Below are 26,498 nucleotides of genomic sequence, written 5' to 3'. Positions count from 1 at the left end.
CAGTGGTTGGAGCTTCCCCGCCCTGTACTCCCCCCAGATGACCCTTGGCTTTGTCCAGCACCCTCCCTGCCCCGCTCCACCCTGGCTGGGCAGCACTTGCCTCTGCCCCTGCCCCAGCTCCAGCCCCACTCCTTCCTCTCCATGGGGGCCTTGATCTGCCTCCCCCCATGCCCCTTCCCTCCCCCTACGCCAGACTTATCAGCTGGTGTCAGCTCTCCATGCTGCTGGGCTGTGCTCCTCACTGCCTGTGCTGCACTGCAGGCATGCACAGGCTATTTAGCGGCCAAATGATCAGGCTGAGATGGCCAATTTTCGAGATATTAAATTTTCTTTATATCGGTGCTGATCTGATATCAGACCGATCTATTGGTGCACCTCTAGTTCTCAGGCTTCTAACCATTGTTGTTGCTCTACACTGGATTCTTTCCAGTCTGTCCACATCGTCCTTGAAATGTAGGGTCCAAAATTGGACACAGTACTCCAGGTGAGGCATTACCAGTGCTGAATAGAGCAGAAAAATCCCTTCCCTTGTTTGCAAGTACAGGCAACCCCTGCTTACTGCAGTTTTGCTTAGTGCTATTTTGTTATAACACTCATTTTAAATTGCTACCTGATTCCAGTTAGTGCTCAGTGAGTTTCATTATAATGCTCTCAGTTGCCATCTTTGGTCATTAAAAACACTTGTGGTCGCCATCTTGGGTTGCCAAGTACTTCCAGTTTTTTTTAACACTTGTTTCGCTTAGCGCTCGGTTTTTGAGGAACCAATTAAGAGAACTAAGTGGGGGTTGCCTGTAACATTTCTGTTAATACAACCCACTGCAATGTTTTGCCTTTTTTGCAACAAGAATGGGTTGTACTGTCCTGTTTTAGTTGGCCAGCGCTTAATAGATATTCATGTAACTCAATGTGTTTAAAAATCCCCTAGAGGGGGAGGGGCAGAAGCAAGCTATAACAAATCATTATTAAACAGAGTAGAATGTCTCAATAATAATTTTTTGTGCGTCTTTGGCTTGACTGCCAATGATCTATTGATTAGACATGAAGAGTCAAACTAGCTGTTTCTCACATCCTTTTTTTCCTGATCAAATGTTATAGACTAGGGTACTAGGGGGACAACTGCCAAAGAGTTTCATAGGCTTTCCACAGCATGTATTAGGAACAATTCGTACTGCATTCATATAAGATTCATAACAATTCATATAATATTCATTGAGTTTTCTGAATCCCTGCTGAAACGAAAGGTTTTTTAACAAAAGCATATTTACTTTGGAACTGAGGGTGATCTTGGGTTTGACTACAGATTTATAGGTCTAATGGAAAGATACGTTCATTATGAAAACAGACAGTCAGGGACACAACTAGCTTTCAGTATTTTTCTCCTTTATGTTGCCTTTAGTTGAGAAGTTTTGTTTTCATTTTTTTTTTTAGAAGATTGCATATTGGAGAACCATCTGTTAATAGATCATGACTCATGAGAAATGGTCCTGCAAACACTTACACATAAGTACACCTTTTACTCATGGAATCGGCTCATTAAACTTGTGTGTTACATTAAAAGATTGACTACCATGCATAAATGATGATTCTGCTCAATGGCCATGCTGTATTCATAGACATTCATTACACACTGACCAGATATGTTATGAGCTGTTGTTGGATTTATTCCTGTCTTCAGAGTGCTGGGACTATGATTTTTTCAACAGTTTCCCTTGCTTCCCCTGTCCCCTCTCATCCTTTCTCCCTCCAGCTGCTTTTTTTCCTTTCCATCTCTTCCTCTCTCCAGCTGATCTTTTTGTTTTCCTCCCTGGACCTCCACATCTGCTCTTAATCTGATAGTTGGTTTGGGTTTACAATTCTATAAGAAAGCTAAATTGTATAGGGTTTGAAAAGCTCCTAGTTGCTATCTCATTACTAAAGCACAAATCAGAAACTGCTTTGATTGCCAGCAAGTGCAACAGAAACCTGTTGCCAAATCAATAATATTTATTCAATCAATCAATTCAATCCATATTATCCTGTATAGAATTGTAAACTCCCATTATTTTCTAGGAGAATTAACATACTTGAGTGTCACACAAATCATATTTGTATACAGGCAACCCCTGCTTAGTGCTGTTTTGCTTATCGCTATTTAACTATAATGCTTCTTTTGCCTTGATACATGTTTCCACTTAACGCTCAGCACATCGTTATAACGCTTGCTGGCATCATACAGCTGGCACTGAAACTGATGTGAATCCTGACAGCCCTGATTCTGGTGACTTTTGGTGGCTTGTGAAAGTTGGTTTTGCTTAACGTTTGGTTTCACTTAATACTCAGTTTTTCAGGAACCAATTAATACAGGCAACCCCTGCTTAGCACGCTTATATATCCCATACCAAAATAATGTAAAATATAAAAATAATGAAAATGGAAATAATCACATTCTAAAAATTAAATATCAAAATCTTCCAAAATGATTTTCCCCCGGAAATTCTGTTAAATGGGAAATCGCCAAATATTTATATATTTTTTTTTTTTAATTTGGAATAAAACTTAATTTTGAAATCTTGACATTTCCCATAAAACAGAAATTCAGCATTTCAGCCTGTTGTAGCTATAGTAGCCACAAACTTCACAGACTGCAGGTCCTATTTGAATTTAATAGACTAATTTTATGTGAGGAATGGTTTTCAAGAGTGGGCTCTATATATAGCATGTGGGTAAACCCCATATTTTAAGGGACTGCTTATAAATGGCATATAAGGGACTCATAAATGTTTTATAGCAATTGTAAGCATGTCACATGCATGAGAAGAATGGATTATATATAGCTATATCAGTGGAAGGTGATATCCATGATTATAAATAACTTATTGGCCCATTGAAGTAAATGGTTGGATACTTAGATAATAGTTTAGAAAGGGATGACCCTGCCTTGAGAGGGGTTTGAACTAAATAATCTCCTGAACAATCTCCCAGGCTTATTTTTCTATGATTCTATGACTAACCATTTATTAACTCTTGGTATTAATGCTCCATTCATGGGTAATAAAGTGTCACTTTTTATTATAATATTACTCTCTTCCACCTCAATAAAAGTTTATATTTAATGTGTGCACCACAATTGTTATATCTGTTCTAAATTGTACTACAATGGGGGGCCTTTATTTAAAACACTTCCCTGTTGAGAGTACTTTAGAATAGCCACTTGTATTAATGTCCACACTACCTACAGCTAGGGTACAACAGTCCTGAATCATTGGTTTCTATATGTTGTATCTTGATATTAACTTGGAGATCCCAGTCCTATTTGTGATAAAAACACAGCAGTGTCTAACTAAGAGGATTGTCTTGGAGTACATTTCACTTTGGAGGGAAGCCTCAAGTCCTTCCTTGGATTGCAAATCATGCCAATTCAGTCCTCATTTCATAGAATCATAGAAAATTAGGTTTGGAAGGGACCTCAGGAGATCATCTAGTCCAACCCCCTCCTTAAAGCAGGACCATCCCCAACTAGATCATCTCAGCCAAAGCTTTGTTTAGCCAGGTCTTAAAAACCTCCAAGGATGGAGCTTCTACCACCTCTCTGAGTAACCTGATCCAGTGTTTTACTACCCTCCTAGTGAGAGAATTCTTCCTAATATCTAACCTAAACTTCCCTTGCTGCGCCATTGCTCCTAGTTCTGTCATTTGTACGTGTGTGGCTGGAAGAATTTCCTATTGTACTTTCCTATTGTATTTCCTTCTGGGGCTGTGCTCTGAACTGCCCTGGGATATTTTTATTAAGCCTTTCAAAGAAAAAAATATTAGAAAATGGGGGGGGTGCATTTCAATTTACTGCTAATCTAATTTTGTTTCTGAAAACTATAAAGTTGAGCTAGTTAATGCTTACAGATCTCTTTGAACACATAAATGCCATAAAGTGCTAAGAGTACTAACAAGAGAGCTACATTTCTTAAGCAGTGTGTCCTTGTGTTGGTTTACAGCCTTTGCTAGAATCACCAGGAGCAAGCCAGACTACCTTCCTAGGAATAACAGCTATGGTGCATAACTTCTGTTCAAGTACCAGTGCCTGTAACCTGGTACCTGCAGTGCAGATGGTAACAAGGATTCTGGAGGGATACCTGGGAAGAAACTGCAGCTTGGAAGAAATGGAAGACCTCAGCCAGGTATCTGCCATTAGACATTTGTGGAATAACTCCACAGAGCAGCTTCCAGTTTCAAATGCCCACTCTTTCTTTCTGTCTTGAGATATAATAATATTAAGTACTTGTATGATAAAAATGAAATACAATGCAGTAATGACACAAATGCCTATAAGTTCATAAGTGTTTCTCTCTTTATAAATTCAGATATGTTCTTTATTATGTGGGAGGAGATGGGCAAAAAAAGTCTTGGTGGACAGAAAGAAGTTGCTATGCCACAGCCTGTGATGTTACAGACTGATTTACTCTGGGGAATTGCAGCATAGCTGGAGTTGCTGGGCATGACACTTGGCGGATCTACTACAGAAGGGAAATTGTATTGTCCTGGTTGCTTCCTGTTTGAGCTGTCTGTTGCTCTGGGAATGAATTAGTGCATATTCCTAGATTCTTCCTTTTTAACTGTTTTCTGTTCTTTTGGACATATCTTCCCACCAGTTCGCCTTTCATTTAAATTAGCTTCCTCTTTCTACTACTTAAAACTCAGACAACTATGGTAGTGCTAGAAAGTGTGCTAGAAAGTATAATAGGAGCACCAAAAACATATCATGTGTTTTGTGCTTCCTGGTATTTATTTAAGGTCCCAATGTGCAAAGCATTTGCATACTTTTATTTTTTTTGTATGATTTGAGCAGTCTGTTCACTCTCACTTCTACATACATTACTTAGTGAAGGAATAATTCATAAAACAGTTTTATGTAATGGGAATTTCAAGTGAACTCTTGAGATAAAAATTCCATTCCTGAACTTGTTTGACTTCCCTGTGGGTCATAGGATTATAGAAGGAAAATGGAAATACAGGTGGAAAAGGTCTGCTGTATGAAGTTATCTAGTTCTGTCTCCTGGCCTGGGCAAAATTGTTTCCAATTGTATATTTTCTGATGCTGCGTCTAGCCTGGTTTTTAAATGATTCAGGCAATAGCTCTTCTACCACTTCCCTTGAGGCACTATTCCATAGTCTAATAGCTCTCCCCATTAGGAACTGTTTCCTGATAGTAAGCCAGATTTCTCTTAATTTCTTCAACATGTATTTCTCAGCAAACCTAGTTTTCTTTTAAAAAGCCATTCACGTAACAAAGGAGTTTTCCCCTTGGTACTACATGCATGAGTTTTACATGAAAATACATAATAATTTGATATTTACAGTTCTGTGAAATCTCAAAACTCTCTGCAGAATGTAGCCAAAGGTTTCACACACTCACTGTCCAATGTAGGCCCCTTGGCACAGATCTCCAAACTTATTTCCATTGAAATCAATGGATGTTGGACAGCTAACATATTTTTACACATGCACTGGGGATTTGGGGTGGGGGGGGGCAGGGGGCAGAGTCCTTTAATTAGAGTGTATCCAAGAGCCACTCTAATTAAAGCACTCACAGTGTCTCGTGTATCAGGGCCCCCACGCTTCAGAAAGGTGGTGGGGGTGCTTTAACTAAACCTTGTTGAACAAGCTTTAGTTAAAGTGCCCCCACTGCCATTTTGAAGCATATGGACACTGATGCACAAAGCAGAGGCTGATGGAACCATTCTAATTAGCATGATGCGCTGTACAGTCTCTCCTCACGTCTACAGGCACCGCACCCCTACATATCATTAAGAATCTACATACTAAGCTAGGCACCTAAATACAAAAGGCCTAATCTTTTAGAGAGCTGAGCATCCCTCATCTTTACTGAATTCCAAGGGAGATAAAAATGTTCAAATGCTCACTTTCGTGGCCTTTCAGGGGCTGCAGTGGCATAACTGGGAGGGAACAATAGGGGCAGCTGCCCTGGGCAGCGATTTCAGGGGTTTCAAAAAAGAGTGGCTGCTCCTGGTAACCATGGCTAGGGACAGACATTACACACAAACTGGTTTAAGTGATCAGAAACTGGTTTAAACGTGTAACAGAACAGATGTTCAGTGCACATAAACCAGTTTGAAAATGGCTGAAACTGGTTTGAGATAAACCTAGTTGTATTAGACTTAACTGTTATTGCTCAAACCAGTTTATGCAATATCTGTCCCAGACCTCTTGCTGGTTTAAGATAAATCAGACTCCCCCAGTATCCTGGCATGCTCTCTGGGTTGGGCGGGTCTCTCTGCTTCCTGGCTGCAGCTCCAGAGACTGCAGGCTGCTTCCCCCCTCCCCCTCACCACTCTCTGCTAAGCAAGAATTCCTGCTCCCCTCTGCCTTGCTGAGGAGGTGTCTGTGTATTAGCAGACCACATGCTGGCTACCATCTATGCAGAATCAACAGATAGCTGGTAATGTCCCTCTGTTTTCTTAATGGGGTGATAAACACTGTTATCAAATCTCTGCTGTGCTAATCAGAGTATCCTGCCAGGGCCTGGCCATGGCCCCCCTCAGCTCAGTACTGTGGAAGGAAGGGAGGGCTGCTCTAGCACCCCCCCCCCGACTTCTAGCCTGAGCCACCGCAGGCATGTGCCTGCATTTCTGGGATGTCTGTGCAGTTACAAAGCTGATTTAGCCTAGCCAAGTTAACCTAACCTGCAAAGATTGAATCAATTTAGGCTCAGGCATTTTGAATGTCTGTCCCTAGCCCATGTGTTTACATTCACAATCCTGGCAGCAACCAGAAGTTGGTCAGCTCCATGCTGCAAGGGGTAGGAGGAAGAGGACTGTGGCTTAGGAGAATTCTACTAAAATTGTCATGGAACAATTAACATCCAAATACAGTGGAAAGAATCTCCTGGCTGAGATCTTATCAGAAACATCTGACAGCAAATGGGGCCTCAGGCTTATTCATTTACGCTGGTTTCTATTGCATTTAATCTTGGTTGGCTTCAGTTACTCTTGACTGACGCTGGTACAGGAGAAAAATCAGGCTTTGTATGATACAGTTTATCTAAGAACCACAAAAAGATCAGTTGACCTACCAGAACTTGAATCTGTTGATTATATGTAGTTTAGGCACAATAGTGCTATTAAAAGGCTGTCATTTTCCAACATTTATCTGGTTCCAACCGTTGTCTATGCTGTCTGGTTTCTGCAAGGTTGCCAGTTTCCCTAATATTTGATGTAGGAAACAGCTGAGGTAATTGTATGGCATCTGTTGGCAAATGACTTTTTAATCAGCCAAGAAAGAGACTTGGGGGTCATCACTGACCACAAGATGAACATGAGCCTTCAATGCGATGCTGCAGCTACTAAAGCGAGCAAAATGCTGGCTTGCATCCATAGATGCTTCTCAAGCAAATGCTGGGACGCCATTCTCCCCTTGTACTTGGCCTTGGCGAAGTACTGCATCCAATTTTGGGCCCCACAATTCAAAAAGGATGTGGAGAAGCTTGCAAGAGGCCACAAAAGAGCCATGCGCATGATCAGAGGTCAGGAAAATAGACCTTACGATGACAGGCTGAGAGCTATGGGGCTCTTTAGCCTGGAAAAGCGGAGGCTCAGGGGTGATCTGATGGCCACCTGTAAGTTTATCAGGGGTGACCACCAGTATCTGGGGGAACGTTTGTTCACCCGAGCGCCCCAAGGGATGACGAGGTTGAATGGTTATAAACTCCTGCAAGACCGTTTCAGGCTGGACATAAGGAAGAATTTCTTTACTGTCCGAGCCCCCCAAGGTCTGGAATAGCCTGCCACTGGAGGTAGTTCAAACACCCACTTTGAACACCTTCAAGAGACATTTGGATGTTTATCTTGCTGGGATCCAATGATCCCTGCTGACTTCCTGCCTCTGGGGTCAGGGGCTGGACTCGATGATCCCTTCGGGGTCCCTTCCAGCCTGAATGTCTATGAAAATCTATGAAATCTTTGTATCCAGAAATCCAGAATTTCCCACCAAGTTTTTACCCCAATCAAAATAAGATATGGTTTTAAAGTACTTGAAATAGTTTATGCTATATCCGATCTCCTGACATGTTGAAATGCATATGAACTATATTTTTATGCCTTTGTAGTTTTACAGTTCCAAGCCAATTTCACTTAAGTGCCATTTTGGTTACAGGGAAACAGATTTTCTATGCATGTACAGCCTTGTCTCAACAAAAAAGGATTTGCTGGTATATGCATCCTAGTGTAACTGGTATACTGAAGATACAGCTTACGCTGGCAAAAGAGTGGTTTTATTGGCTTAGCTTACACCAATTTTCCACACGAAATAAGTAACTCTGGCAAAAAGGGCTATGTTGCTAGTATAACTGCTTCTACAATAGCATTTTTGCTGGGATAGTTTTTTGGTTTTTTCACCATGCTACTAGATATAACTATGCCAACAAAATTTTAATTTGTGACCAGGTCTAATTCTCTGGCTGATAGGCAGATGGTCTTCAATCACCCTTTTTGATCCAAACTGCTAGCCTGGATCAAGGCTGCTACCAGTAATTTCTGTTCTGAAATTTTGCAAAGAAAATTCAGCTATCCTAAAGTATCTAAGATAATACTCTTCGCATCCTGTCTACAGGTGAATTTGGTTCTGTGGTTCAGTCTTATGATCAGATCATATTTTCTGTTAATTGAGAATGTCTCATGCTGCAATAAATTGCAACAATGAGCAGAAGTTTGTTTTAGGCAGAGAATTTTGAAGCAAGGCTTGATAATGTGGCCATAATAAAACATTGTGTACAGATGACTGGATACGTTTGCAACAATTCCAGCTCCAGTTTCTCATTCTGCCTTGCTTTTTTATTTTCAGATTCAATTAGTGTTAAAAGCAATTGGAAATGCAGGTCTGGCAGCCACATCTCTCACTCCTGTCCTGAGTTTGTGTGCATTCCAGAAAAGCAACCCTACCGAAATCCGACTAGCAGCCATACAGGCCTTCAGACGCATTCCCTGCACTGCCAATGTAAGTGACTGACATTGTCAGTGGCTGATGGTTTATTATTGTTATATTGGATTGTAGACTGCATGCTATAAATTATGGACTAGACAAATGGTTGGGAACTGAGAGTAAAAGTATCTCCCAGCAGAACTCTTTCTGGAAAATTCCATGTGCTTCTTAGAGAAGCAAAAGAGCTATTTGGAGGATTTTTTCTGACAAATATCATTTTTTCATAGGCAAAAAGGTACAGGTGAACTAACTATAAATACTGCATTATAGATTATGAGGTACTATGTCTTGGCTTGTGTTTGGAAAACTGTGGCATCCAAGTTGGCTTGTTTTGGTACCTGTTGCTGGCTTTCTACAGCAGTAACTTGAGTTGTGTGGCTTGCATGTTTTTGCTGAAGACTGTAGGGCAGTTTTTTGTTTTTGTTTCTGTGTTTTTTAACATTCCACTCCTCCGCCTCCACTTGTGAAATGGTAAGTGTCAGTATTGGAAGTTTGATGCAGTAGGCAAAATAAGGGTTGCATCTAGGACATTCCTTTTCTTAGCTGGCTGGAAGACAGAGCTAAATATAGTTGTTAACATAGCACTTGGTATAAAAGTATAAAAAACTATATCCAGCTTGTTTTACTGAAGCAAAACTTGCCTCAAGAATGTTCTGCTACAGAGAAAGATGACATTTTCTGTAACGTTTGAGAAGACTTGCATGCTGAGTTATACCCAGAAAGATAAAGCATTTCCTGCTAATTTTATGAGTTGATGTGTTTTCCGTGCAAGCTGGCATGTAAGTGACCGACATGATCCTGTCATTGTTACAAGGTCAGAGCTGGCATTGAAATTGAGTGAAATGTTGAATGCAGTTTCATGGTATAAACAAGTGTTTTTTTGGCAACATCTTTATATTGAACCAACTGTTTAGGTGGGAGCACAGGTGGATTGAGGAGGGGTTTAGTTGTGCAGTTACATCCCACTTTGATTCCTGCTCCACTCAAATTTTAAAAGAAACTGCCTAGCAGGGGCAGCTGCATTACTGTTCACATGAGCTGAGGGAGTCAATTGACTTCATGGCTCATTATTATTTAGTTGATTTCTATTAAACCCTTTCCTTCATAGGTGTTAACATTTGATCTTCTGCTATTCAAGGTATCCTTTCTTATACAATTATCCTGGTAACATTTCTCTGCTCACCTCCAGCATGTCCAATAAAGGTGTACCACAACCTAGGACCCTGTACTGGGTTGCTTTACTCCCTGTGGATTCAAACCCACAATCGCGAGACAGGGAAGGGAGGGACAGAGTTGAAGGCAAGTACAGCTGCTTGCTGGCTGTGCAGCAAAGCTCAGAGTCAGGAGGGAGTTGCAAAGATGAGGCAGAGGGAATCAGTAACTCCTTTCCTGGGTTATTTCTTGCAGCAGGTGATGTAGTCTGGGATGCTGAGCCAGTGGTGTAATCAGGGCAGCATAAAGCTGGGAATGGGTGGAATGAGAGCGATTGGTCTCTCCGGGTAGGGGCATTACAAAAAGCTGAAGCAAGCCCTTCCCTGACCCAGCTGTTTGTTTCTATTTGTTGAGAGTGGAGGACAGCGGAGACCAGCTAAGGGCATGCTGTGGGGCAGAGGGTAGTTAAAGCCCTGCCCCTGCCTGTCCCTTGGTTAGGGGCTTTGAGGGGTAGGAGGAAACATTTGGAAGGAGTTCTGAGGGGAAGGGGCTGGATGGGAGTCATGGCACCAAAGGGCTTTTGAAGGGAAGAGCATCTGCTCACATGAAGAAAAGCTACTTACACACAGCTGTTAGCAGGATCAGACTCTTTATGTGGAACTGGATTTGGTCCTGTACTAGTAAACCTTTTACCTTAAAATCAGTCCATGCGAGCTATGTTTGGGTACTTGGGTCCTTTAGCCTGTTTCTGATCATTTTTCCCCTTTTAGCGAACCATATTAGTCCAGCTGTATCAAGCCGCTGATGACGATGTGGAAATAAGAATTGCTTCATATTATACAGCAATGAAATGTCCGAGTAAAGAGCTATTTCGCCAAGTGCAACAGACTTTTCAGCGAGAGACATCTAGCCAAGGTCAGCAGACAAGTACTTTTAATATTTTAATTTCTGGCTCTTTTAAAAATTTTGACTTTAGTAGGAATCTTAAGCTGCAAGCAGCAGCAGCCCATCTCAGGTCCACCTTACGTACTTTAAAGCAATTATAATTGGCTTTTTTTTCCTTTAAGAAAAAAAGATAACAGTTCAGTGAAAAATGAAATAAAAGCAAGAGAGGGTTCCCCTAGTTTTTTTTTTCACTTTTTTTTAATAGTCACCCATTTACAATATCAAGGAAAATTAGGGATAAACATGGAGCCCTGCTAGGTATTATTATATTCTGAATACCAAATGGCTAATTGCATAATTCTGGAATGGAGAAAGAGAAAAGTACCAGAAAAATGAACAATTTTCTACATTTCTAAAAATAACATGGTAAGAAATGAGAATTGGAAAAATGTTTTTCCAAATATTTCTTTAAAATGTTCCTTATTTTCCTGTCTTATATGTGTCTACTTAGTGCAGAGTGCACTTTTGTTATTACTGAATCACCTTTTACTGACTACAGCTTCCACTGCACTTCTTTCCTTGTCACTTGGCCTTTGCTGTAAGCTGAACTACCCCCAAACATTACAGATGCAATAGAATACAGCATAAACTGTGGGAAACAAATGCAAAGGAGGCCAAAACTATACAGCAGAGACAAAGGATGTCTGGAGAATCCAGAGAGAGATGCATTGATTCTTTTTTTTTTGTTTGTTACTTGGTCAAAAAGCTTGTGGAAACCTTAAGAGTTTTTTACTTTTCTGGAACCATCAGCAAGACTTACTGAGGTATCTTTCATCATTGTGACAGGAGCAGCTCCTCAGACCACTGGGAAGTGCTCTGGAGAACAGTGTGGAAACTACAGAGCTAGTGGTAAACAACAGAAACAACAAATCATTAATAATTCTCTAAGTGAAAAATACAGTTAAGAGAATAAGGTGGTTTAGAAAGGATGCAAAAAACTTCTCTCTATCTTTCTTATGTACTTATACCCAAATATATAGTACATAGGTAACAGCTTAGCAGCTATTTAAAACATGTATAAATATATCTGGAAAAACAGTAGAGCTCAGACAAGTATTATTACTTATTTGCTTAATTTCATCCTGCTTGCTTGAGTAACTCTTTGGGGCTAGGTACAGACAGTCAAAAATAAGGTTGTGCGAAACAGCACCGTTCCATTTCGACTTGCACTTTGAGGTTTTGATGGAACAGTGTTTCATTTCAAATTTTGTTTCGATTCAAAACCGCTGTTCCGTTTCATTTCGTCAAAACAGTGACACTGTTTTGATGCTGTTTTGCCTGTATGCTATAATGGGGAAGCTCAAAACAGCCTCTCTCATCCGGCAGGCATATCTGGGGCTTGCAACCCCAGGAGGGCTGTGGGGGCTGTGTCAATCCTCCCAGGGTTATGGGCCCCTGATCTGCCTGCCAGATGAGGGAGGGAAGCCGGGTGCTTCTGCCTGGGACCGGCGAACTGGGGAAGGGAACAGTCTGATCGCTCAGTTCCCTTCCCCAGTGCAGCAATTGACTGGGCTGGGGAAGGGAACTGAGCCCAGCTGAGCTGAGTTCCCCTCCCCAGAGCTACAATTGGGCTGGGGAAGGGAACTCAGCTCAGCTGGGCTCAGTTCTGTTCCCCAGCCCAATGGATCGCAGTGCTGGGGAGGACAACTGAGTCACTGGGTTCAGTTCCCTTCCCCTGCGCTGTGATCGGCTTCCTGCAGCCTGGCTGTGGGAGACGGGTAGAGCCAGGGCTGTGCTCCCAACTGAGCCACATGGGGCAGCAGAACCACTGGGAGCATAGCCCTGGTTCTCCCCTGTCTCCCACCACCTGGCTGCTTCAAAACTTTTGAAACATTTCGACTTGCTTCATTTTGTTTCAAGGCTGTTTTGAAGCCCTTTGTTCCATTTCAATTTCTGTGTTTCGAGCTTGAAATGAGTCAAAACAGTGTCAAAATGAAACGGCCAGCGAAATTTCACACAGCCCTAGTCAAAGTCTAAGGCAGAATCGATTCAGTCTTTGCAGGTTAGTCTAAACTGCACAGATTAAATTGAAACAGAAGTGAACAGCCATTTTACCTTTGATTCAGGAAATGCAGCTGCATGCCTGCAGTGGCTCAGGTCAGAAGCCGGCTTGTGATAGAGCACGGTTCTCTGGAAAGCAGCCAGCATGGTCTGTATGTTTGCTATCTCTTCCTGCTGCCCCCGAGGTCTCTGAGATTTTCAGTCCAGAATTATAGCAGCAGGACTTTGCAGGGTTGCTGATCACTTCCCTTCCCTTCTAGGTGCCTCTGGGATTTGTAATCCACAGTTGTAACCAGCAGTAAGTTTGAGCAGGGGAAGGGGTTTTTAACCCCCCTCCCTGGTCCCAGACCCCACCTGGGGTTTGCTGAGTGAGGGGAAGTCCTCCCTTTTTTGACTGGCCCACATCTCCAATGGGGCTTGCCTCCCACCCCTTTGTCAGCCAGCCCTCACTGCTCCAGCTAGGGAGCAGAGGGGTGGGGTCAGCCCTACTCTCTGAGTAGGCAGTACAGCCCAGCCCAGGGCTGCAGAGCATGCTGGGATGCTGGGAGACTGTGATTTAACTTGAAGCAGGAAGGGGTCTGGGAGAGAAGTTTCATCAACTGGTTTGACCCAAATCAGTTAAGTCTGATACTGCATTCAACCAGGTTTATCTTTAAACCAGTTTCAGCCATTTTGAAACTGGTTTATGTGCACTGAACATCTGTTTTGCTACAGGTTTAAACCAGTTTCTGATTACTTAAACTGGCTTATGTGTAACTTCTGTCCCTAGCCTAACTGATTACTCTCTGACCTGAGCCAGATTGCTGACATTAGATGCTGAACTAAACACTAAACCTGAGCAGAAATACTAGGCACCACACTAGGTTTAAAGCACTGATTGTGTGGTGAATTGTCCAAAGAATAAAGTTCAGTTGGTAAGAAAGGAATAAGAATTAGGGTTGCATAAAAGCGAAGAATCTGTGCAGCTTCTTTTACCACACATGGGTACTTAAACAAATTCAGGGTCTGCTGTGAAGGGGGTTTGCTTAGAATGGTTTCAGCAGTCATCAATTAATGGTTATAAAGCCCAGTGATTTCAAGTCTATCGAGAATGAATATGTTTTGCGATCCTCTTCTCGTTAACGTGATGTGGAGGAAATAAAATCAGGGTTTATTTCTATTTTACAAGCAGGAGTCCAAAACTCTTGTTTGTCTGCAGCAATGATCAAGGGCAGTAGTCTTAAAAGCCTATGTATTGTGCCACTTTTCTCCTGAACTGCTGTACTTGCAGAATGTAAACAGTCATAGATACAGTAGATAACATACCCAAAGCTTATGTTAGACATACAAAAAACTAGAACTCTTGGTTCCAAAATGATACCTTTTATTAGACCAACTGGGAAATTGCAAAACAATTGTCCTTTTCTGCAAGCTTTCAGGATTAAAGTCCCTTCATCAGGCTCTGGGAAATGTATAGATGGTACCAGATGGTAAAAAGTCCCCGTAAGTAGGAAATAAACTTCATTTTTGCACAGAGGGAGCTGGAAATGGAAGGCTGTCTCCCTCTGGGTCCATGAGAGTGTCTCTTAAAAGTCATTTTTGCCTCTTGAGTTCCCCCCCTTGCACCCGGCTTCTGCCAGGGTTTTTAAAGCTCCTGCAGTGGTGGTCGCAGCTGCCGTCATCATCCAGCCACTGCCCAGCTTGATTGACAGGCACTTGAAAAGGCGGCACAACGCCAGCTCACGCGGCTTCTTCCTGTTCCTGTCCTGCCTCTCCGGTAAGTTTTGAGCGGGGCCAGGATCCCTGAGTCCTCCACCAGGAATGTCAGGGTCTGTCCCTGGTGCTTCCGGTCCCTGAGAGTGGCCCCACCACAGTCTTCTTATCTCAGATCAACACAGCTACCAAGTACACTTCCAAAACTTATGTTGGAGTTTTTTATGTATTTGATTCTGAACAAGGTACCAGAAAACCAAACCGTTTTATGAAGAATACGATTGTTTTAGATACTACAACTCAGGTTGTTTTATTTACAGTCGATGCACAGTGGCTGGGAGTTTCAAAAACAGTTACAGGCTCAGTAGTGAAATGCTTTATTTACCATGTGACAAAGGCTTTTATTGCCAGTTTCCTTGTAGAATGGACATAAGATTGCAGGTGGAATTGTAAACCTAGAGGGAAGTTCTCATTCCAGGTGTTTGCTTAGGTGGCATTATTGGTAAAGGTGGTAGTGAGCATGTCTCCATGAGACATTTACTGCAGAGCTGAATTATCTCCTCAGTAGAGTCTCTATCTACATGTACAGCCCTATGAGGTTACAGTAAACCAGGGGTGGGCAAAATGCGGCCCGGGGGCTGGATGCAACCCGCCAGGCCATTCTATACAGCCCGCAGGGCCCCTAAAAAATTTAGAAAATTTAATATTTATCTGCCCTGGGCTGCCTGTCATGCGGCCCTCAATGGCTTGCCAAAACTCAGTAAGCGGCCCTCTGCCCAAAATAATTGCCTGCCCCTGCAGTTAACTAATAAACTCCACCATAGGTTACTACTTGTAAATACAAGTATTATCCTGTGGTGGTGTTATTTGCTGCACAGCAATGCATGTGTAGATGTTGATGGGGCTGTCTGGGGCATAAGGGAGCTTCAGTGTGGGGACTGCCTGTCAGTTAGCCCTGCATTGAAGCACCCATGTGCCCCAGCCAGCTCCTCCACAGCACATTGAGCTGGGTCAGAGCAGCCCCAGGCTGGCAGACTGACACCAGTCCGCCCGAGGCTCCCTGTCAGCTGGGGATACTCCACCCTGGCTCAATGTGCTGTGGTCCCAGGTGCATGTGTAAATATGGTGCCTGGGAGCAATAAACTCTGGCATGATGTGTGCCAGAGTTTACTGCTCCATGATACTAGCACATGTAGATGCACCCAGTGATGCCTATATTTAAGGCTGCCTATCATTTGCCTTTAGAAGGCTCTGTTCTCAACTGCATGCAACTTTGCCAAAATTTAGCTGCTTACCATAAAAGTTTCTAGGTTTGTTTTCTGCCCTAGGTTGATTTTTTTTTTCCTTCTTCCTGCCTTCTGTACAATTCCCCCAAAATGATTCAGTCATTTTCAAAACTGAGACAGAGAAGAGGTTAATAGTATTGTGAGAGTTAGGTTGTTTTTTTTTCCAAGCCATTTTTGAAGATTTTTAGTGCCTCCCTTATTTTAAGAAGGGGCTTGAAGTTTTACCCCAGTCTAAAGATCACAGATGCTTTTTCCTGTCCCTATGAAAATACCTCCAGTTTTGGATGAGTTGTGAGAGTCTGAAAAATCTCTACTTGCGTATGCTTAGTCAAGCTTGCTAGGCTAGCAGGTAAATTCCTTGCACAGTCCATCTGTCCTCAGCACCCCTCAACCACCAGACTGGCAAAGCTCTCTAGTATGTCTGCGCAGCTGGGAAATGAGAATACTCTCTACACAGGATATGGGAAACAGTGCAGCATTGGTAGCTGGATTTGCCTTTCAGAATAACTGTACCAGATCTCTGATCTTGTCTATGTTTTTTGTAACCACTAGACTACATGTCAAAGTTAGGCATAGAATGCAAGATGACCTAATGACCAGTTTTTCTGATGACCATCAGTATGTTTCTACATGAAATAATTTGTTTCTTTTGTTGTTTTTTTTTTTAAAGGAAATGTTGAAAGTTAAATTAAAACTACTTGGATTAAAAGAAAGTGAGGGGAACTGGACTGGGATGTAGGGCAGCTAGGCTCTATTCTGGACCATGCTATTAGCTTCCTATCCTGTGATGGGGAAAGCCATGAAGAAAAACATTCACACAAAATGAAGGGACTAAATTAAGGTTGCATTCTGACCTTCTGAATACTTGACTTTGCAACAGGGCTGTTCTTTAAATGTAAATTTGTATATGTGTTATTACATAATGGACAATCTTCACTGTGAATTAACAGAGAATCTGCTCTGTTGTACTAATGGAAATCTACAATATATCATTAGGGCCACACTGCTATAACTGGTCAGCATGCCAGATGCACTTAGTTCAGAAAATCCCTTGCATACTGCAAATAATGAGGTTGCTTAACTTTAAAAGCTATTCACTTAATTAGACCAATTGGTAAATTAATAACTGTCAACAGTGTAACTGCAGATAAAATCTGTCCTTTCTGTGATGTTAGGATGCTCTAGGACTGAGTTTTAAATAACTTTGCCACTGATGAGATTAACTAGCGAGCTAGATTCTGATCTCAGTTACATAAAAGTGTATAAAGTTGGAATTAATTCCACTCAGCCAGGAGAGTGATTTTGATTTACACAGGTGTAAAGTGAAAAATCTGGCCCGGACAATTCTTACTTCTCTGATTTACAGAAATTTTTCTTTGTTTCAGTGGGTTCTTTTGTCTGGAGTCATCTCTCTCAACTCCTGGAGACAGACGACCCACTGAAAGAATACCTCCGTGATTCCATTCCTGATGACATTCTTAGCAAAGAGTTTGACTGGGAAATGTGGAAATATTCCTCATATTCAGATGTCACTTTCCATTCGGGTATGTGTGCTCTTCTTGCAAAAAAAGCCAACAGAATCCTGGGTTGTATCAACGGGACTGTCACTTGCAAATCAAGTGAATCAATTCTTCTGTGTTCAGCACTGGTAACACCATCTGTTTTGGGCCTCACACTTCAAGGACATGGACATTTTGGGAAGAGTCCAACGCAGGACAACAAAAATTATCAGAGACCTGGGAGATGAGACTTATGAGGAAAGGCTGAAAGAATTAGGGTTATTTAGCTTGGAGAAGAGTAGACTGGGGGGATGGGCAGAGAGAGTTCATAAGTCTTCAAATACCTGAAGGGTGATTATAGAGAGGATGGAGATGGGCTTTTTTCTGTGGCTTTTGGGAACAGAACTAGGAACAGCAGCCTCAAGCTGCAGCAGGGGAAATTTAGACTGGAGATTAGGAAGAACTTTCTGAATATGCAGATGATCTGGTATTGGAACAGGTTACCTAGCGAAGTTGTATAAGCTCCGTCCTTAGAAATTTTCAAAAGCAGGTTAGATTTGGCTGGGATGGTTAGGTGGGGATCGTCCTGCCTTGAGTTGGAGGCTTGACTAGATAACCTTGTGAGATCCCTTCCAGCCCTACTTTCCTGTCATTCTGTGCTCCTGTGCTGAGCTATAGAATTGGATGCTGTGCAGCAGGCCTGTGGGTTAAACCCCTGTGGCTTTTCTATTCCTTCACCTCTTCCTTTTTTCATAGAATATTTTAAATTGTGAATTAATAGAACCTCAAAATGCATCAGAATCAGGACCATGATTCTGTCTTACTTACGTTGATATAAATCAGAAGGAAGTCCACTGAACTCTACAGTGTGCCATAAATGTATGTGAAAAGAAATTAGCCCAATGAACTTAATTTTCCTGCCTGCCACAAATTCTTTTGATTTGACAATCACTTTGGTGGACAGCCATTGCAGCCAAGTTATGGATAGTGTTCTGGTCCCTGCTGCCAGTGTTACCTTATTTCCTTGATTCTAGGATGAGTTTTTTTCCCCATTTTAACATGGGTGTGTGTGTGTGTGTGTGTGTGTGGAGTCTCTTATTTTAAATTGCATGGTGGGGAGCAGCCAGCTGCTTTGGCTTAGGTTCCAGCCCTACCTGGGGTCAGGGCCATAACTACAGCAGCTGCCTGCCTTCTCCTCTCCTCCCACTGCCTCTGCACCCACTATCTCCTCTCTACAACCTCTGCTCCCCAGCATGCCCCTCTCCTTCCTCCACTTACCTTTTTTCCATGCTAGCAGGCTCTATGCATGCTGCAGCCTGGGACACTTAGCACAGCCCCTGGCTAGCCCATAGCAATGGCGTACAGCCCACACAGCTGCTATAAGGCTGGCCTGGGGCCATGTTCAGTGATCCAGACTAAAAAGGGGATGGTACCCACCAGCATGGAGCATATGCTGGGGGGAAGGGGAAGAACAGAGGCTTGACAGGGCGGGGAGGGGGGAGGAGGAGGGACCCAAGGCTGCAGGGGGGGCAGGCAGGGGGCAGAGGTGACAGGGAGATGGGCACAAGGGGAAACCTGCTTGACCTCCCTATATTTCCTGCCTCCCCACTGTCTGCCCCCCTGCAGTGGTGGGAGAGATGAATTAAAGATGATGACCCTCCAATAATTAGAATCTATATATGGAAAATTATAACATTTATTAATTTTCCATGTATAGACTCTTATTATTGGGAGGTCTTTTTAAATTCAGGGTCAACTTAGATTTGAATAAATATGGTATTTTCTATTTTTAACCAATGACAGCCCAATGTAAAATACGTGAACAGTCCAAGGAAGCAGTCAAGAGAGAGAAGGCACCCAGGTTTCTGTTCTGGCTGCTTTGTTCTAACTGCTAGGACAGGGGTTTTCAAACTTTTTTAGTAAGTGTACCCCTGGTGGCCAGACACGGAGCGAGGGGGGGGTGAGAGGTGTGCAACTGGACACAGAGCTGCTGCCCCCGCCCTCCCTCCCCTTTCCCTGGGCCCACTCCTGGGAGGCGGAGGTGTGGGGTAGTGGTGCTCCATTCCTGCCTGCCCACATGTACCCCCTAGGGCTCTCCCAAGTATCCCCGGGGGTACATATACTCCTGGTTGACAACCCCTGTGCTAGGATATTAGGGAAAAGGTAGTGTCAGTAGCACCACTGCCCCTCCCTCTTTATTTGTGAGCTGAATTCAGTGCTGTTGATGCAAGTTAGGTATGCTTAGTGAAGCTCCAATAGATGGGGTCCTCTGGGACCTAAGCCATGCATTGTAAGTGCTCTTCCTTTATGTTATCCAGAAGTTTTGCATCTGGCACTATCCATACATCTTTTACTGTAGGAAAAGCTCAGCAAGGGATGCCCTTATTGACTGAATGTTCTCCTCTGTAAAGGACAGAACAGCAACATTCTGGAGAACGATTGTACATGAGAAGTAAATGAGAAAATTTGCTCTCCAAATGGCCTGATAGCTGATATTTGTATTGCAGGAGCTGCAGGTGCCAATATGGAGGCATCACTGGTCTTTTCTCCTGCATCTTTTATTCCACAATCCATAATGACAAACTTGACCATATATACTATGGGGCGGGCTATAAATCTTCTAGAGGTAAGTCTGGTTTTCCTCCCATTCAGGGGAAGCCTAGAGTATTGAAACAAAGATAAACCATTTCTACTTCCAAGTACCAATTTCTTAATCAAGCTTTGCTTTTTTCCTGAGGTTATTGAATATTTTATCCTTCTGACCCTTCATGCAAGGATAGGAAAAAAATCTTTTATTCTACAGGCTGATTTTGTACTGAAATTTATAACCGTTTCCCCTGTATTAATGTGACATGCAACCTAAATGAACCCTGTTCCTCTTATGTACCTGGTTCATTAGATACAAGTTTCTAAGGCCCATCCAGCTCCAATTAAAGTCAATGGAAATCTTTCCACAACTATAGTGTGTGCGGGCCAGGAGCGGTCCGAGGTCCTCGGGGGCCTGTGCGCGGTGGGCTGTGGCCAGCAGCCCGGACACGCCGGGTCGGGGAATGCAGGCCGGCGGGCTAGAATTAGGCACGGACGCGTAGCGGTTGATTAAAGATTATTTTACTTACACCGAAGATGGTCGCGGTGCAGGCAGGAAAACTTGCTTGAGTTGCAGTTACAAAACAAAACAAAACTCGAACCTGCAGGGCACGAGAGTACGTCGCAGGGGGTTTTCGGCGACGGGAAGATGCAAAACACGACAGTACGTCGCAATGGGTTTTCGGCGACGGGAAGATAAACCTGCGGGACTCGAACCCGGGTAGAGCTCTGGATACACTCACACGAAGTTTGCTAGGCTCCGTGGAACTTGCGCGCAGGGAAGGGTACGTCGAGGGATCGTTCGGCGACAGGGAGAGGCCAGAGGTTGATCAGACCCCTATAGCCCGCGCTGGGTTCAATAGGCTCCGCAGCGCTTAGAGATCTTCACGAGACGTGAAGTCCTCCTGCTCCAGATGGTTGCGGAGTCCTCCCTTGCGGGGTTCTCCTCGGAGTTCTCCAACTTGGGCAGAAACCGCTCAAGCCTCTTATACGGCTAGCAAGCCAATCACTAGCCGCCACGTGGGAATAATTTAGAACTGGCCAATAGTGGGACACAAATTTGCATGCGAATGGCGGGAACTCCTTTGCACCGTGCATTTCTCTTTGCAACTAAGAAATGCACCCTGCAAAGAAAGCTCCGAGTGGCGGGCAATAATTTAGCAGTGCCGAAGCGCACACAAACAAAATCACACCCTTGGGTTGTGACATAGTGGAAGCAGGATTTGACTCCAGCATAATTAGTATTTTAATTTAAGGGGAAGAACACTGTGTTTTTGATGCTGAAGTCCCAGCGTTAAGTCCGTGCTGACATCTTGTGATGGATTTTTTACAAAGGGCTGACTCTTAAGCAACATATTGTCTTTAAATTGTGCCCTCAGTTACTGGAGTTTTCAGAGTTGTATGTTAGGTTTGTAGAATCTTCAGTGCCAATGAAGATGCATGTGAAGGAAACAATTCAGCTGAATTTTCAGATTTCAAGTTAAGTTGGCAAATGGAACCAAACTTGAAATTATTCTGTGCTATAGATAAAAGGATGCATCATTTTATAATCAGAGCTACTAGTTGTCACTTACTAAATTGGAAGTAGCCAGTATTCACATTCCATGCTTTCAATGGACTACTTCCAGATTGAAAAAGGAATATTTCTTCAATATACTGCCTGATATAGTAAGGTAGTTGTATCATGGGAGTTGATACTAAAAAGTGTCTAACATTGGATACTACCTGAGCGAGGCTTGAATTTGATGGACCACACTCTGACCTTGTATGGCTAATTCTTTGTTCCTATTAGAGCCTGAGTACTAATTTTTGTCACTTTAGATCCATGTTGTCAGTTAAATTTCTATTTCCTGAGTGTGTGCATATCTGTAGCCATCTCTTTGTAGTGTTTTAAATGAAGCATGTGTTTCCTCAGCTTGGTGTACGGTTAGAGAATGCAGAAGATCTCATACAGATGATATTTGGCCAACAATCTACTTCTTTCAGTGAATACTTGTTTTCAAATACTGACGAAAGAAATCCCAAATCAGAAATTCCTGTGGAAATATCTAGAAAAGCCAAGCAGAAGAGATTGACTTCAAAGAAATACAGTGCTGGAGAACGTCTCGTGACTAAGGCTGGAAAATCCAAGTTAAGTAAAGCAAAGCAGAGTTGCCCAGGTGGAAAGTATAATAAGATGAGTGAATTAGTGAAAAAGGTAAGTGATTCTTCATCACCTACTAAAAGTCATGCCAGTCTAGACTTGTTTTTTGGCCTAATCAAGCACTGCTGAGCACTTTGTGCAGATGCTGATTCTTATGCAAAATGGTATAGAATTTTACTAGTAGGCAGTGGTTAAGATATGCTCTGCACAGATATTAATGACCACATAGGGTGCAAGGAAATAGAGAATCAGGCCCTCAATTTTTTTTGGAAGACTATATGAATCAGAGCTTTGATTCTGAAGCAGTCATATGTAACAAGTGGGTGTCCCAGGGCCGGTCAGATCATTGCCTGCCCACTTGTCTCTGGGAAAACCACCCGCCTCCCTCGCCTGCCACACGTTAATGATAGTGATGGAAAGATGTCAATAAGGCGGGAGGCTGCCCATTTACCTGCCCTGATGCCAAGGGCCCATGTACATGGCTCCAAACTCCCTTGTACCATGTCCCATGCCTTGCAGATGGCATCCATGTTCCTCTAGTGCCTCACACTGTGACCCGAGCTCCAGAATCTCACATGGGACTCTCACTCCCCACTGGAGCTCGCAGTCACTGTGCGCTAACACTGGACTCTCCTTCAGTCCATTATTCAGGGCGCCCAGCCCCTACCCATTCAGGGCTGTAAGCCTCCTCTCAGTTCAGGGCTCCAAGTTCCATCCCCTGCCCTACATTGGGCTACAGTCCCCTTATCCCTTCACCCCAGGAGCTTCACGTATAGCTCCCCACAGGCTCAGGGCCCCACCCCCTTGGAGCTAGTTACTGCAGCCTCAGAGCTCGCAGTGAGTCTGGGTGATGTCTCTGGCCCCTTTACCTGGCCAGGACCCTGCCTCAGAGCTTACAGTGAGTCTGGGCCCTTGCTTTGTCCTTCAGGGTGTGCTCCCCTAGCCTTTCCCCTCCACAGTGTCACCTGCAAGGCAGCAGGGGCTGAGGCTTTCTGGCTCCCCATACTCATCCTTCACTGGGAAGCCCCCAGGTATGGCATTTCCTGGAGGCTGCCCCACCACCGGCAGTCTGACCACACCTCATCCTCCCCAGCAGGGTGTAGTTTTAGGTCATACCCCAGGACCAAGAAGCTCCAGCCATCCCTATAGCTCTTGCCTTTACCTCCAGGATGTCATGAGCAGCAGCTCCAGCCAGGCAGTGTTCTCCCAGTAGCTAGCAGCAGACTGCTGGCTTTGCTGCTCTGGGTCCTGCTCTTATAGTGAACAGCTGGGCCCTGTTCCTAACCAGGTAATTAGGTCTGATTGGGAGAATGGCCAGCTGCAGGCTGCTTTGCTGCTGCCCACACCCTTAGGAGTAACAGAGCACACCCTGTGCTCTGTTACATTATACATAACAGCAATAGCAGAAGCGCTCATGTTGTGGTCCTGTCAGATTCTAACAAATCTGCAGATTCTGCTGAATACTTGTCATTAACAATCTCAGACAAGACACAAGGAGAAGATGACGAAGAAGAATACAAGCTGTCTGTACTCTGGGCTTCCCTCCATGATATGAGTCATGATCTTATAGTTTCATAGTAGTTAGGGGTCAGAAGAGACCTGAATAGATCATCTAGTCTAACCCCCCACCACTGGTTGGGCACACGCTGGGATCACATGACCCCAGACAGGTGTTCTTCTGACCTCTTTTTGAATTTACCCAAGGTAGGAGCGGGGACCACTTCCCTAGGAAGTTGGTTCCAGATCCTAGCTACCCTGACAGTGAAATAGTGCCTCTTAATGCCTCCCCTGACAGTGAAATAGTGCCTCTTAATCTCTAACCTGAACCTATTCTCTAGCAGCTTCTGGCCATTGTTCCTCATCACCCCAGGTGCTGCTGGGGAGAATAGGGCTCTGCCTATTTGCTGCTGATCTCCCCTAGCGAGTTTGTAGGCAGCCACCAAATCCCCCCATAGCCTCCGCTTGCTAAGGCTGAACAGGTTCAGGTCCCTCAGCCTCTCCTCATAGGGCCTGCCCTTTTGCCCTCCAACCATTAGGTGGCCTTCCTCTGAACCTTCTCAAGGCAGGCTACATCCTTCTTAAAGTGTGTTGCCCAGAACTGGACGCAGTATTCCAGTTGAGGCCAGACCAATGTCGCATAGAGGGGGAGTATCACCTCTCTGGACTGGCTTGAGATGCATCTTTGGATGCACGACAAGGTATGGCTGGCCTTGCTGGCTGTGGTCTGGCATTGGCAGCTCATGTTCATCTTGGAGTCATCATTGACTCCAAGATCCCTTTCCGCCTCTGTGCTCACAAGGGGGGAGCTCTTCAGCTTGTATGTATGCTGTGGATTCCTTCTCTCCAGGTGCAGCACCCTGCATTTGTCTACATTGAGCCTCATCCTATTACCATCCGCCCACCTCTGTAGTCTGTCTAAGTCTAATAGCAGCCTCTCTCTCCCTTCAAGTGTGCCTACCTCTCCCCACATCTTGGTGTCATCGGCAAACTTGGACAATGTGTTTTCCACCCCCTCGTCCAAGTCGCTGATGAAGATGTTGAACAGAGTAGGCCCCAGGACCGAGCCCTGGGGGACCCCACTGTTCACATCCCACCAGGTTGAGTACAACCTGTCCACCACCACTCTCTGGGTGCACCCCATCAGCCAATTTTTGACCCATCCAACTGTGTAGGCATCAATACCACAGTTGCTCAGTTTATTAATGAGAATGGGGTGAGAGATGGTGTTAAAGGCCTTCTTAAAGTCCAGAAAGACTACATCCATGGTGACACCATCATCCAGGGATTTAGTTACCTGGTCATAAAAGGCCATCAGGTTGGTCTGGCAGGACCTGCCTTTGATGAACCTATGTTGATTTCCTCTGGGCATGATCTCCCCTGCTAGCCCCTCACAGATGTGCTCCTTAATGATTTTTTCAAGGATTTTCCCCAAGACCTATGTGAGGCTTAGGGGCCTATAGTTTTCTGGGTCCTCCTTCCTCCCTTTCTTATAGAGGGGGACCACATTGGCTAGTTTCCAATCTCTGGGCACCTGGCCCATGGACCACGATCGCTTGTACAGCTGGGCCAGGAGCACAGCAATGACCCCCACCAGCTCCCTCAACACCCGTGGGTGGGGGGCATCAGGACCTGCAGATTTGAAAACATCCAGCCCTTCCAGAAGATCCCCAACTACTTCTGCACAGACCTGAGGCCTGGCAGTGCTATCCTCAAGATTGCCCCTACCTGTGGTGGGAGAGCTGTCCTGTTCCTAGCCTGAGCTCCACCCCCGCCTTGGCCTTCCTAATGGCCATCCTACACTCACAGGCCAAGGAGGAGTATTCCTCCTTGATGGTAGCCCCTCTCTTCCACCGGGTGTATGCCTCCCTTTTGGCCCTCAGGCATTCTCGAATGCCTTTGCTGAGCCATGGGGGTTTCAGGGCACTCTTACCCCCCTTCTTTCTCTCAGGAATTGTCACACACTGAGCCTGGAGGATCGCCCCCTTAAGGTACGACCATCCCTCACGGATTCCCATCTCCTCTACCTTTTGGGCCCTCAGTGCCTCCCCCACTAATCTCCTAAATTCATTGAAGTTGGCCCTTCTGAAGTCAGGGGCTTTAGTCTTGGTATAAGCCCTCAACACCCTGCACTGGATGGTGAATTCCAGCAGGCAATGATCACTGTCACCCAGGTGGTCAAGGACCTGCAGTCCCCTCACCAGGTCATCCCCAGTGGCCAAGACCAGGTCCAGCAAGGCATCTCCCCTAGTGGGGCTGTGCACCTCCTGGATAAGGTGGAGGTCTTGTATTTCAGCTAGGAACCTATGCGAATGGTCAGACCTGGCTGACTGCTCCTCCCAGCAGATATCTGGGTAGTTTAGGTCCCCCATGACAACAACATTCCTAGACCCAACTGCCTCCATAAGCTGTACTGAGAAATCCTGGTCCATCTCAACCCCTTGGCAGGGTGGCCTATAATAGACCCCCATCGTAAGATCCCTTTCTCCTTGCCCCCCTTGAAGTTTGACCCATAGTGCCTCTGTCTGACCTTCCTCCACCCCAAGGCTAATTCTTGATGATGTGAGTTGCTCTTTGACATAGAAGGCGACCCCCCCCGCCCCCACACACACCCCTGCATTTCTTCCCAGTACTGTCCCTTCTATATAGTGTGTATCCCTGAATGCCCACCACCCAGTCATGGGTAGGATTCCACGAGGTTTCTGTGAACCCCACTAAGTCTGGATTTTT

The 26,498-nt window shown here is 44.4% G+C and overlaps 1 protein-coding gene across 1 annotated transcript in view; it reads left to right on the top strand.

Annotated features, from left to right (window-relative positions):
- LOC102383324 overlaps positions 1–26,498 on the top strand; it is a 186,712-nt gene that overhangs the window by 43,107 nt on the left and 117,107 nt on the right. Inside the window, exons 11-16 of the mRNA XM_014519708.2 lie at positions 3,969–4,151; positions 8,830–8,982; positions 10,890–11,034; positions 17,429–17,587; positions 20,050–20,168; positions 22,044–22,325. Coding sequence (XP_014375194.2) covers positions 3,969–4,151; positions 8,830–8,982; positions 10,890–11,034; positions 17,429–17,587; positions 20,050–20,168; positions 22,044–22,325 — 1,041 coding nt within the window. The remainder of the gene's footprint in view (positions 1–3,968; positions 4,152–8,829; positions 8,983–10,889; positions 11,035–17,428; positions 17,588–20,049; positions 20,169–22,043; positions 22,326–26,498) is intronic.

This window comes from Alligator sinensis, unplaced genomic scaffold (assembly GCF_000455745.1).
Source record: "Alligator sinensis unplaced genomic scaffold, ASM45574v1 scaffold73_1, whole genome shotgun sequence".
Lineage (NCBI taxonomy): Eukaryota > Metazoa > Chordata > Crocodylia > Alligatoridae > Alligator > Alligator sinensis.
This window is presented reverse-complemented; position numbering and strand designations above follow the sequence as displayed.